Here is a 13,487-nt window from a genome sequence, read left to right as displayed (position 1 = left end):
GGTTTTCTCTTTTTCTTCCTTTAAGATACAAACAGCTCTGAGGCATAAGTCTGAGATCGAGCATCACCGCAATAAGATCCGTCTTCGAGCCAAGCGCAAAGGCCACTATGAATTTCCAGTTGTGGATGATGTGATTGTTGTTGACGCCAAAGAGCAGCATAGAATATACCGCAAAGCGCAGATGCAGATTGACAAGATCTTGGACCCTGGAGGCAACGTGCCTACTGTTTTTATAGAACCCAGGAAGAGGTACAGACTGAGAGCAAGGGGAAGATTCAGTCTCCTTTAGAATCAGTGTCAAGACTTGCAAACTGCATCAGGCCTGTATTTCTGCACTTGGAGAGCTTAAAATCATTTTGTTCCCTAAAGAACATTTGGGTTGGAGAGATGAAAGGGTTGGGGTTATTCTAGGTGTTTTGGTCTAGTCAATACATGCCAGAGGTTTTTTGCATGGTGGTTGGGTTTTTTTAACAGCATTCAGAGGGCCATGCGTTTTTTTTACAGGTTCTCATGGACATTTCTCAATAGCGGAACCAAACATACCAAAGCCATTTTTAAGCAGATGCTTATTATTTGTGCTGCTACTTTTGCACACTCTTTCGTTTAGTAGCTGCATAAGATCACATGGAAACTGTCTAATTCCTCTAGCGTAATTGTTAAATGCAACGTAATTTTGGGAGCAGGCTGAAGCAGAACTACTTAATCACACAGTATCCCCGCACCACCACCACAATTTGTACTAAGTATCACAGGTAACAAACCCAGGGTGAAACAAAGTTTGAATTTACTTAAGAGCACTAACAGAGACTAAGGAATAAGAAAAAAAAGTAAATGGCAAAGAATACTATTTTCATATCAAAACAGAGAAAAACATGCAGTCAAGAGACCATGAAAACTAATGATAAAATATACAAAAGTTCAAGTTTATCTTTAAAACTCGGCAAATACCAGACAATAAAATCCCTTCTTCCTTATTCCTTCATGGTAACCAGATGTACACAGCACTTAACCCATCTCACAGATCTTTCCTCCTGGTCTTATATGTCAAGACAGTGTCTGCTCTGTGTCTTCTGTGGGGTATATGGACACAGGGGGCTCTTTCTCTTGAGTTCCAGGTTCCCTAAACGCAGTCCTGCCTGGACCACTTTCACACTGAGAACAAACAAAACTTTTCCTCCACTGTGTCTTTCCTTCAGCTGACTTAGCCCTGGTCTACACTGGGGCGGGTCGACCTAAGATACGCAACTTCAGCTACGGGAATAGTGTAGCTGAAGTCGGCGTATCTTAGGTCGACTTACCTGGCCGTGAGGACGGCGGCGAGTCTACCGCTGCTGCTCCCCTGTCTACTCCGCTTCCACCTCTCGCGAGCTGGAGTTCCGGAGTCGATGGGTGAGACGCGATAAATGGATCCCCAATAGATGGATCACTACCTGCTGATCCGGCAGGTAATGAAGACCTGCCCTTACATACATCAATTTAAAGCTCAGCGTAATCTCTGTCCTGCAGTCTGATGGTTACTTTGTTAGCTCCATAATGCCATCATTTAGAATGCTGCAGGTCTGGAATGAGGAATATCGGGTGTTAGGGAAACTGAGCTGGGACTGGCTTGGCAAGAAGAATTGGAATGGACTGGTTGAGACTGGGACAAGGGAGACTGAGTATTTGTGAAGCAAGGAGACTGGGACTGGGATAAGAAGCCTGAGTGGAGCCTCACTGGAGACTGCTAGTTGAGGAAAACAAGACAGGAACGAGGAGCTGGGGTGGGAAGATACAAGACTGGGATGGTGACAGGACAAAAGGTCTCAAGACCTGGGGGGAAATGGCAGTAGAGTCTGTGTCCAGTAGAGCACAGAGTTCCTATATGGTGATGGACAAGTCAGTTAAACCAAACTTTTCACTGGTGGTCAGCTCTTCATTTTCTGGGTGACTAACTTAAGACCCTGGGGTCTGATTTGCAGAATTCCAGAGCACCTGCAGCTTCAACTGAAGTCAGTGGTGAGACTGCTCTGAACATACAGAATGCTATATAATGCTAGGAACACTGAAAACTCAGATCCTAGGTGTCTCAAACTGGGCACTCAAAATTCCATTCCATCATACAGGCACTATAATAGGATTGACTGCTTATCAGATTCTGTCATTCAATTGTATTAGGGAGTATTGATTTACTTTTTATGTAGTTTTATTTCTTAAAAATCCTAAAAATATGAATTGTAAATCAATACTCTCTACTGTAATTGAAGGAGACTGGAAGAATATATGAACTTATTAAATATTCTAGGTGCCAGCCAAGGTAGAAAAATGGTCTTCCAAAGCAAAATTGTACACTCATTCACTCACACACAGGCTGTGTGTAGTGATAGCATCCTTGTCACCAAGGTCATTCTCAGAAGTATGTTGATGCTTTGCCAAAGGATGACCAAATGTACGTGTCTCTTTTTGTTTTAAATCCCTCCTTTATGACATCATTTTTGGCAGTTTTCATGTAGAATTACATATGACTGAGATATTGCACTATACTTCATAGGAGATGTCCCTTGCCTGAGGACTCTCCAAAATGTTCATGTGCAGCAGGGGGTCATACCTGAAAGGATGCACAGAAGAACTGAGGACAATCCATAACCAGCCATAAAAACTAGTTGTATTTCTAGTAAGACAAAAGGTGCTGAACTTTCTCTTGGTTTTGATTTCTCTCTCTTTTTTTTTTTTAGTTCACGTGCAAAACGTTCTCCCAAGCAGCGTCGGAGACATCAGATAAACGGAAGCCCTATTGATGCTGAGAAGGACAGGTTAATCACCACCGACAGTGATGGGACATACAAAAGACCACCAGGAGTCAATAATTCTGCATATATTGTATGTTTGTCTTTCAGATGACAGGAATACACTGATAGTTCTTACGATAACTGTGACTTAGGCGAATCTCCTATTTTCCTGGTATGCTCTGAGTGGCTACTTTATATGCTAATTCCATTTGGATGAAACTGAGTGAGTCAAGAACCTCCTATGCAGAATGTTTGGGTAAAATAGTAAAACCTGTCATTTTCCACTCGTGCTGGTGTTGCTTGGTCTTCAAAACAGAAGCACTGAAAAGCATTTTTATCAGTCCCAATAAACTATATAATGAGAATTGAAAATGGGGCCATTAGGGACAGTAATCATAGGAAATGTTATGAAATGAGAAAAGGATTCTCCAGTGAGCAAAGTTAGAAACTAAAATATAAATCGTGGAAAAGACCCATCACATGAAAACGTGTGCATGCTACAGGATCCTTTGAGCACAGTCAGTTCAGTACATTCTAGTCCACATTACCAGTGATTAAATAATCCCAAATGTTATAAGAAATTTTATTCTAGTTTTTCAGGTAGTGAAAAACTGAGGTCCCTCAATGATAGATTTTCTTTTCTTTAAACTTAGATATCAGTGCAGAAATAACTGAAATAATTTTCATACAGTATCTAGCAAATGAGCTTTCTTTCCATGTTAAAAATAGTAACTAAGAACTTTGAAGTTTAATAATGTCACGTAATAAACTGCACTTACTGTGCTTTCTGGACTGGTGCACCCGCACTCTGGCCACTAATCAGTCTTCACTCAGACGCTGCTAACATTCAAAACCTCTGGACAGTTTCAAACAGTTTCCATTTTTTAAAATGTAGTGAAGGACCATAACGTTTCTTTCTGTGGTCTTCATCGGCGTTCAAACATGCACCATGATCATTTTAATGTCAAACGTATTGGAATGAATTCTAGTCCGCAGCTATTTAATTGAGACTTGTCACATCACAAGCTCAGCCCTTTCGGCACCCGTGGAGAGTTGGCCCTCGGCATTCGAAACTCCCAGTGACGTAGAGGGGTGTGGCTTGATAGGTGACACTGCAGCCGGCATGCAGTGGCAAGAAGGAGCTGACACAATAAGTCTGCTACTGCAAGGCTGCGTAACTTCCTGTTACTGAGGAGCAATATGCTCCTGAGGTAAGACCATATGTAGTAATTGTGCTGGCTACATCAGGCACTATTGTGAATCCCTTTAGGACGATGCACTTCAGTTCAGCTTCCTCACAGCTAACCGCTTAGCTGTTGAATAGCTCCTGTCCTGTGTTGCTCAGGATAGCCGTAATTGTTTCACATTTCAGCTAACGTGGTCAGTTGTTACACAAAGACTCAACTCGCTCCGTAGAGCTGCAAAGGTTCAGAAAGACTTCATTTAGAGCAGGGGTGGGCAAACTACGGCCCGAGGGCCTCATCCAGCCCTTCAGACATTTTTAATCCGGCCCTCGAGCTCCTGACGGGGAGCAGGGTCCGGGGCTTGCCCTGCTTCGCACGGTGCTGAGGCTCCGCATGGCTCCCAGAAGCAGCGGCATGTCCCCGCTCCAGCTCCTATGCATAGGGGCACCAGAGGGCTCCACACGCTGCCCCTGCCCCAAGCGCCACCCTCGCAGCTCCCATTGGCCGGGAACCATGAGCATTCATGGCCCGCCATACAATTTCCATACCCAGGTGTGGCCCTCCGGCCAAAAAGTTTGCCCACCCCTGATTTAGAGAGAGAGAGAGAGAGCTAGCTCAGATTGTCATCTTCTAGATAAGAGTCAGCATTCACTATGTGATTTCAGATACATATACATTTACAAACCACATCATTCTAGTGCAGCTCGGTCTCTATCAGGTGGTACGCTGTTCCCCACCTAGTAATGTAGTGAGGAAGCTTAAATTGGCTGAAACAGTTGAACTTAAATGATTCTCTGGTAGAAGAACTGGGCTGGTTTTGTCTGACATGCACACAGATGCCTTAAATCTCAACTTGGTTTCGATGGTCATAGGATTTAAGGTTAGAAGGCACCACCAGATCATCTAGTCTGACCTCCTGTATGTCACAGGCCACCAACACCACCCCACATACTAAACCCAACAACCGAATTGAGACCAAAGTGTTACAGCACCCAGATTAGATTGTTATGCTGCAGGGAGAGAATAGAAGGGACCGAGGTGCACCGGTGCCTGAGACCCCCGCAGTGGCAGGGAAATGATTAAGTGAGATGTACCCAGATAATCCTGGCAAGTGACCCACCCCCACATGCTGCAAAGTAAGGTGAAAAACCCCCAAGATCACTGCAATCTGACCTTGGGGGAAATGCCTTCCTGACCCGTACATGGCAATCAGTTAGACCCTGAACAGGTGAGCAAGAACCAGCCAGCAAGCACCTGAGAGACAGAATGCTTGATGCCACCTTAGAGCACTGGCCCACTCCATCCAGGGTCTCATCTACAGCTGTGTCCACGCCGGATGATGCTTTGGAGGAAGGAGACCAACCCCCGACCAAATTCTCATGGGGGGCGGAGGGAGGAAATCCCTTCCTGATTCCTGCAGGTGGCTGGCTGAAGCTCTGAAGCATGAGCTTTTATAAGACAAAAACCAGAAATGAGCCCTGGCACCTAGCATCACCAGCAGTGCTGTCGTAGAGTCGCATTGATCAATTTGTGCTGTTCTCTCGTGTTTGCCTGCACAACTCCTATTAGGAGGCAGTTCTAGAACCTCACCCCTCTGGTGGTTAGAAGCCTTCTTCTGATTTCCAGCCTGAATTTGTTTGGAGTCAGTTCAACCCATTTGTTCTTCTGCCAACACTGTCCTGTAGCTTAAATAGCTCCTCACCCTCCCGGATATTTACCCCTCCCCCAATGTATTTATAGAAAGCAATCATATCCCCGATCAGCCTTTTTTTTGCTAGGATAAACAATCCAAGCTCTTCTGGTCTCCTCTCATAAGATAGGCTGTCCGTTCTCTCCTGATCATCCTAGTAGCCCTTCTCTGCATCTGCTCCGGTTTGAGTTCATCTTTCTTGAACATGGGTGACCAAAATTGTACACAGTATTTCAGATGAGGTCTCACCAGTGGCCTCGTACAGTGGCATTAACACTTCTCTATCTCTACTGAAAACGCCTTGCCTTTTTCACAACTGCGTCCCACTGGTGGCTAATAGTCATCCTGTGATCAATCCACACACCCAGGTCTCTCTTCTCTGTTGCTTCCAGCTTGTTCTAATCCTTATTCAGAAGTTAAATGTCACTGACTTGAAACTGCGTATGTAAAAGTCTGTCTGACTCCTGGTTCCATTCTCTGTCTTCTCTGTAGTCTGATCCTGACCTGCCTGCAGAACCACAGACACCTTCTTCTCTTGATCTCGGGAAGTACCCAGGCTTGCCTCCCCACCCAGCCTCTCAGTACATCCCTCCACAGCCATCCATTGAAGAGGCCCGGCAGACCATGCACTCTCTCTTGGATGATGCCTTTGCCCTGGTGGCTCCCAGTAGCCAAGCAGCCAGTTCCACTGCCATCACATCACCTGGGGTCTCTGCGGGACAGCCGGTAAACAACACTCCTGCTCGAGCAGGGAGGGGAACCACATGCCCCCAGTGGGGATCACCATATGGTCCAGCCCAGGCAGTAAACAACCCATTTAGTGTGAGTGATACGTCTTGAAAGGCTTTTCAGGGCAGGGCTTTAGGACCAGTTGAGCCATGGTCACTATTGTTATACCTTTTAGATCAGGGTTCATCACGGATATTGAGCAATTACTGGAACCAGGGATATCTGTGATGTGAACAGTTACCAAATGGGGGATTCACTGTTTAAACCATCCTGTGAACTTTTTTTCTCAGTTGGAGGCAGATAGGAGTTCTCTTTTAAGAGAACACTTGCCTGGTCCACTCAGTTGTGATCTTTCACAGATCAGTCTTGGTATTTAAATGAATAACATTTCTTTTCTAAAGTCTGTTTTAGCTTAGCACCTATTTAGAGCCCACGAAGATAAAGTTCTAAGTATTTCGGCAGAGTTTTCCACCAGGAGATTTGAGACCATGACATCCTGATTTTCTCCTCCCCTGCTCTAACCATTAGCTGATGCTCCTGTATGAAATTGTAAATAGAGTTGGAAGTCTGTTGTACCAAATAAATCATTTTAGGCAGGATAAATTAAGATCTAGCACTACCTGTGTGCCATTGGCTCCCGCCACCCTCACAAGGTAAAATAATAGCTTAGTTTTTCATAAAATTTATATTAAATACACATTGTAGGGGGCCTTGAGCTGCAAGTCAGAGAACACATTTTCAAAAGGTGGATAAGCCACATAAGGAGCATGGGCAAACATAGAAGAGCTGGTTGTCCTGTTGGAGCTGCACTTCCCAGGTCTTCTTGTGCCACTTAACAAAAAATGTTTGTAAATCTCTGTCAGTAAGCTTGCAGTCAGCTCACATGTAGGCCTGGCAATTGGGTCTCATTCAACCTGTAAAACACTGACTGAAATTTCAAATTTATTGATTTTATTTTTATTAATTTATTTCCAATAGAGATACGTGGAATTTGGAATGACTCCTCCAACAGCGCCGGGTCTGCTGCAGAGGTACTTTTCTGTTCATGGAATTATAATTATTATTTATATTACATTAGCTCCAAGAGGCCCTACTGAGATTGAGACCCTACTCTGTTAGGTACTGTGCAAACTCAGGGTGTCAAACAGATGGCCCACAGGCCAGATGCAGCCTGCATAAAGTATTTATGTGGCCAACATGACACACTTGGATTATGTAGATTCCAAGCTTTAATTAAAAAACAATAAATTTCAAGCCTTCATGGCTGCAAAGATAATCTTCCAAATGTGAATGGAGCATACCATTGAGTGCCAGAGTCTGCAGAGAGCCTGAAACAATGACATCAACATGTGTAACATGTTAATCTCATTGGAGTGGCATTTCTAAAGCCCAGTGACGAAGAAATGTCATTGTCAACATTAACTGTTCCATTGCTGATCATTTTAATAGATGGAACAGGAAAGAGGGTGAGAGCTGGGAGTTCCTGGGAGGGAAGAGCAGAAGGAAGAATGAAAGACTTAAGAGAAGGGCGGGGTGGGGAAGGAAGAAAAACACCTGGCAGGAGTAGCATCGGCCCAAAGGGGAGCTGATTATCTCAATGAATGATGCTGAATATGTCAAAAAGTTGCTGAATAAATAGCTAATAAATAAAAGTTTAGTTACTACATAGAGGCTGTCTGTATCTTTCACTTAATCTCTGCGCAGACCTCTCTCACTGATGTCAGTGAGAGATGCACTGTGGATTGAGGAGAATATGAAGTTCTGAATTTATATCCTGGCCATGGGCCATAATTAAATAAGTAATTAAACTCTCTCATCTGAGTAGATTTGACACTCTTGGTATAAACACGTATTAAGAGAGAGTCTCTGTCCCAATGAACTTACACTCTAAACAGACAAGACAGACAAAGGGTGTGAGGGCAAATGGAGCACAAAGAGGTGGAGCCCAGAATAGAGGTGTCCTGCATACCAGTCCAGTGCACTCTCCTTTGCACTAAGCTGCTTCTCCTGTCTTTGTTTCATTCATATAACATGTGTAAGCTGTATGCCAATGATAGAATGCTTTCTTTGTTGCTGGGCAGCCACTTTTGCAATGGTTAAACATATGGAAACTCCATGCTTGTTAACTCTTTTTATTCTACTGCACAAATGGAGATACAGGCCCCAGTCCTTTGTGAACTTCATGGATACACCCCTGCAGTTCTCATGCCAGAGATGGGAAGTTAGCCATATTCTGAGGACACGTGCTTGAAGAGAAGTTTGGAAGGAACTGTATGATCCCTTCCGTATTTCTCAGTGCTCTGCTCATGGTGCAGCAGCGGGCTATAGGAAGCTCATACTTTGCAGTCTCAGCTAGATGGAAAAGCACTGTGGTAGTTAGGGGAGATTAAGGTTTGTGCCAGATGCTGAATGAATAGCGGAACACTGCCCATGCTCAAATGTCAGATGTTAATAATAAAAAAAATTAAATTAACCAACAGTAAATCAGAGCAACCAAGTGTACTTCACTCCACACAAAGACTCCCTCTTGTCCATTCCCTCTGCCCTCTTGAAAAGCCCTGTCAATAAATGGTCTTCCCTGCATGCCTTATAGATTAAGAGATTCAATTTATTTTGGGCCAAGTGGGGAATAAATTCCAGAGCAAAGGGGGCCTCTCAGAGAAGGCCTGGTAGCAAGCCCACCTGTATAAAATCAGTGGGGATCTATCTCGTAGGCTCTCCTGGCCCTGCTGTGGTAGTCTCATATGAAGAAGGAGGTGAGAAAATCCCAATCTATGTAGATATATAAGGGAAACATTATTCCTCGTAGGTTTACAACTGATAAATGCCTCCCTTCCCTCCCAACTCCAAATTTACTATTTGGCTTTCCCTTTAATTCCCATATAATCACGAATGTTCAATATACATTATCAAGTGGGAGCAAGTTACAGTCCCAAAAGCTTACCCCAGTAAAGGGAAGATCACCTGCTAACCTTGGAGACAGATGTGTCAGAGCACAAATTCTCCTCAGGACAAAGCTCCAAGAGAAAGTTGGGGTCTGATTTGTACATAGTGTATTACTTCCTTATTTTATTTATTTTAAAATGAATATAGTTCTTGGAGAAGGGCTGTGCTGACAGTCCTAGGCACTGAAAACCTCTATCTGCAGAATGGGGATGGACAGTTTTTCCCTGCCCATGGGACTGAGACTGAAAGGATCACCTCTAGAAGGGGAGAGGGGAATTTAGTCCCCATGCACATTTGCTCTTTGAGGTCTTGGCTGATACGGCCAATCATGACGTGAGAAGATGATTTTGTGATTGCGACGCTAGCACATTAGAAACTGTACTGAGATCACCAGCTCACTGTATGTAGATCACCACTAGGCATCAATTATTAACAATTTTCATTCGTTCTCAACCTGTCTCAGATTTAGAGAGGCGGGCTAATAGTGAAAGGCTCCGTAGCCAGTTATCAAATCCTTGAACAAGGCAGTACCTTCACTGTGTATTACTTTTTCAAAAGGCTATGGGCCCCTTGATACCCGCAGTTTGAATTTCCTTAAGTTAAACATTAATACCACAGGTGGTGGTGGTGGTGGAAACCCAGGACCTGCTAGTGCCACAGGGTTAAAGTAACAACCTGCAACTTCATTGACCTGCACAGGAAGGTTTCTTTAAAACCCGTATAAAATACCACGGCTTCTTCATTTTACATCGTGACGGAGCAGGGAAGAAATATATTGTATTCTAGTAAAGAAGGTTACACTCATTTCCTGAAGACAAAGTTAATGAAACTGGTAGAAACAATGCAGAAACCTATAGAAATAGGAAGGGGAGTGTTTTGAAATCACTACAGGTCGACATTGTTAACGTCACAGTCCAATGGCTTAAATAGCCAATGCACGGAACAGTGATTGGGAAACCAGATTGTTCCCTTTTCTCTATACTAATGCAATCAACATATTTAATGGGCTGGAACCAACCTGGGCAGAAAGGCAAAACATATTAAGTTAGGTCACTTACTTACTGTGCTGATACTGGGACTTGGCAGCCATTATCATGGTATGAATGTTGCATCATGCAATAGACGTACACTGATCTTGAGCATGCTGAGAATGTCTAAATCTAAAAATTGATTTGCAAAGGGTTTTTTCCAATTAAATTGGCTAGAAGTGAAACCTTTCCATTGAAACTAGAGAAGCCAGATGGAAGGCTGGTCTGGAAAATAGAAACCAGGACTGGAAAGTCTGTCTGATCCAAATTAGGACCAGCAATAGCTAGGTAATGATACAGGTATCCATTTTGCATCATCTGTCATGGATCTCTGACTAGTGGTAAAGAGTAGTTAAAACCATCATTTATTATAATGGGAGGCTTGAGGAGAGATGTTAAACATGAACTTCTTTCATCTACAGAAAGAGCAACAGTAATGGAAATACCCCCCTCAAAAAATAATTTTGCACAAAAATAATACCCTCAGCTGTAATCTTCAGAGGATATTTCCTTTGAAAGGAAACATCTAAAATGATTCTAATAGATTATTGATTATAAGGTTCCAGGTTGGTGGTGTAGGCATGAAATACCATATGGGCGCTTCTCTCACTGTTGCACTCTTACTGGTCCCCAGATAACAACCCCAAATAGGCATCATTAAACCCCTTTCAGACATTCATTTTAATGTCCCATGATGTTTGGAAAGCTGGTTCCAAATCACTTCAATGGAGTTGCTGAGTAGATAATTGGGAACAAGTCCATGGGATATAGGGAGAGTGTGGCTGTTCCAAACTAAAAATGTTTCTCTTGAACCCTTCAGAACTCTTTGTTAGGCTGTATCCTAAATGACTAATATATTGTATTTTAAATTACTGGTTTCTCTCTATTAGGTTCCACATCCCATTACCAACTTTCTGAGTCATGCAGTCCTCTGAGCCTTTCTTATGTAGGTCACTGGTTCAAATGCTCCCCAGGTCAGCAGTGGCTTGAGTGAGATACAATCAGATGACTATTTAGTGGTCCATGTTAATGAGTGGAATAAAAATCTAGGGAGAATAAGTAGCCCAATTCCTAGGAAAAAGCTGCTCAGACACCAGGGTGATGAGCATAGTATAGAAACTTGGGTCCCAGTCCTGTAAAATGCTCAATCTGGGCACATGAGTTCCTGCAGAGCTCATTACAGGATCGAGAGTATAGCTAAATGGGAGTCCATGTCACAGAGAGCACTCTCACAATAGCACTGATTGGCACCATGTCGACACACTCAGCAGAGAAACTGAGAATTCGATAGACAGTGGAGATCAAGCTAATCCTTAAATGTGATGTCTCCAGCTCAGGGTGAGTCACACTGGTATAACAGTTCAGTGAATAGGCTTTCCTCTCCAGTGCTGTCAATCTGACACATTTTATTAATGCTAAGTCACCTTAAACTACGCTTGGTAAGCAAACAATTGTGGAGTTATGATTATCACCATTGGTGGAGACTGCCTTTGAATAATCGCACTGCAGGAAGTAGGGATGTTAACATACCTTCTCTTGACCTGTGTCACGACACAACGTGACATGGTGCGATGTATCATATATAATCAGAGGATGTTTGAAAATTTCTAGAGCTCAACACAACAAATATTCATAACACTTAGGGAAGTACCCATAAACCAAATGGTATCTCTGTTTGCCAAGTACATGTTACATTTTGCACTTTCTTCCTGTTGATTTAGATCCAAGCCCCTGACTCAGCAACATTAGTTAGTAGGGTTTTTGGGTCCCTAAATTACGCAGGTGTGTTTCGACTGAAGTCAGTGAAGTTAGATGAACCTGCTTACATTAGTAGTGAATTTGACTCTGTCCTGTTCCGTGGTCGCTTTGAGGTAGTAGTGATGATGGTTTTCCTCAGCGAAAAAGTAAATCTTCCTTTTTTTCAAACCCTTCTCAGTGCAGTGAAGCCATCCCAATCCATGAAAATGCTTGTGTTCAAACTCCTGTGTTAGTCTTTGTACAAGCCTATTCTTATGAAGTGCATGTTACGAAAGAGGATTATGGTAATGAAGTTTAATTCTTTTTGTAGCAGCTACGGTAAAAATACGCATGAGTGATCATAATAGGGTTAAGTATAAGGGACAAGTGTAAATATTTTCACAGTGGAAAGATCAGTCAGTGTGATCTTATGTTGCTCTGCCAACAGGCAAAGTTTTGGCCCGGGTTTCCTTCAGCCTGCAGAGTTAATGCACCCAGACCAGCAACAATCTGATGTTCAGTATTCCTCCAGAGGGCTATACCCAGAAGAAATGCCATCGGTGGCACGGCCGCGACCAGTAGGAAGCACTGCAGGTACTTTGGGTTTATACTGAATGTGCACTGGAATATTACACCTTTTTCCAATATGTTCCATATATAGTTGTCCCTACTAAAAGTCATCATTTGCCATCAGGTGGTACTATGGTGACCTGATAGCACGTGTGAAAAATTGGGGTGGGGAGTGATAGGGTCTGGTGTAAGAGAAAGCCTCTGATATCAGGACAGGCCCTATAAAATCGGGACATCTGGTCACCGTAGATGGCATATTCCAAACTTAGGCTTTGTTTTCACTGCCAACTAACTATTGCTAGCTATCCCCTAATGGAGACAGGGCACTGTAGTTTTTACTGCTAGCTTGCAAGGCAAGATCATCATCATACCCAGGCCTGAGCCTCGCTGCCTCGTGGTAAAAACTACAGTGCCACTAGGATTTTTCAGTGGGATAGCTAATGTGTATTAGTTATCCTATGGTTAAAAACACCCTTTTTTTTTTTTTTGTAGTTAAAAGGTAGCCTTAGAATAGGAAATAACTTCAGCATTTCAAAAAGAGTTCAGTGAATGTTGACTTTTCACAGGTTACCGCAGTATTTCCTTTGTGGTAAGTTAAACGGTAACTGATGCCTTCTGGAGAAAATATTCTGTTCAGCAAAATTTTGCCTATTTATCCTGCATCTTTTTTTTCTTTTTTCTTACTAGGGACATTTGCATAAAAACAGTATCTGAAGAGTCTATCTGTACCACATGAAATCATCTTCCTGACTGTGAGACAATTTCCATAGCAAACAAGGTTCTAACTTCACATTGGGTTTAAACGGCAGGAGCTGATGAACTCTTAAGAAACAAAGAT

General features: G+C 43.0%; 1 protein-coding gene across 7 annotated transcripts in view; it reads left to right on the top strand.

The window, feature by feature from the left end:
* KIAA1549 (KIAA1549 ortholog) overlaps positions 1-13,487 on the top strand; it is a 216,706-nt gene that overhangs the window by 183,647 nt on the left and 19,572 nt on the right. For 3 of the 7 annotated variants that reach the window (XM_043541575.1, XM_037879344.2, XM_037879352.2), the window contains 5 exons: positions 26-249; positions 2,712-2,856; positions 6,132-6,461; positions 7,347-7,399; positions 12,528-12,673. In XM_043541575.1, coding sequence (XP_043397510.1) covers positions 26-249; positions 2,712-2,856; positions 6,132-6,461; positions 7,347-7,399; positions 12,528-12,673 — 898 coding nt within the window. The remainder of the gene's footprint in view (positions 1-25; positions 250-2,711; positions 2,857-6,131; positions 6,462-7,346; positions 7,400-12,527; positions 12,674-13,487) is intronic. The other 4 variants (XM_037879354.2, XM_027834465.3, XM_037879366.2 and 1 more) reach the window with 2 other exon arrangements.

Source organism: Chelonia mydas, chromosome 1 (genome assembly GCF_015237465.2).
Source record: "Chelonia mydas isolate rCheMyd1 chromosome 1, rCheMyd1.pri.v2, whole genome shotgun sequence".
NCBI classification, from domain to species: domain Eukaryota; kingdom Metazoa; phylum Chordata; order Testudines; family Cheloniidae; genus Chelonia; species Chelonia mydas.
Note: the sequence above shows the minus strand (reverse complement) of the source record. Positions and strands in the feature narration are given on the sequence as shown.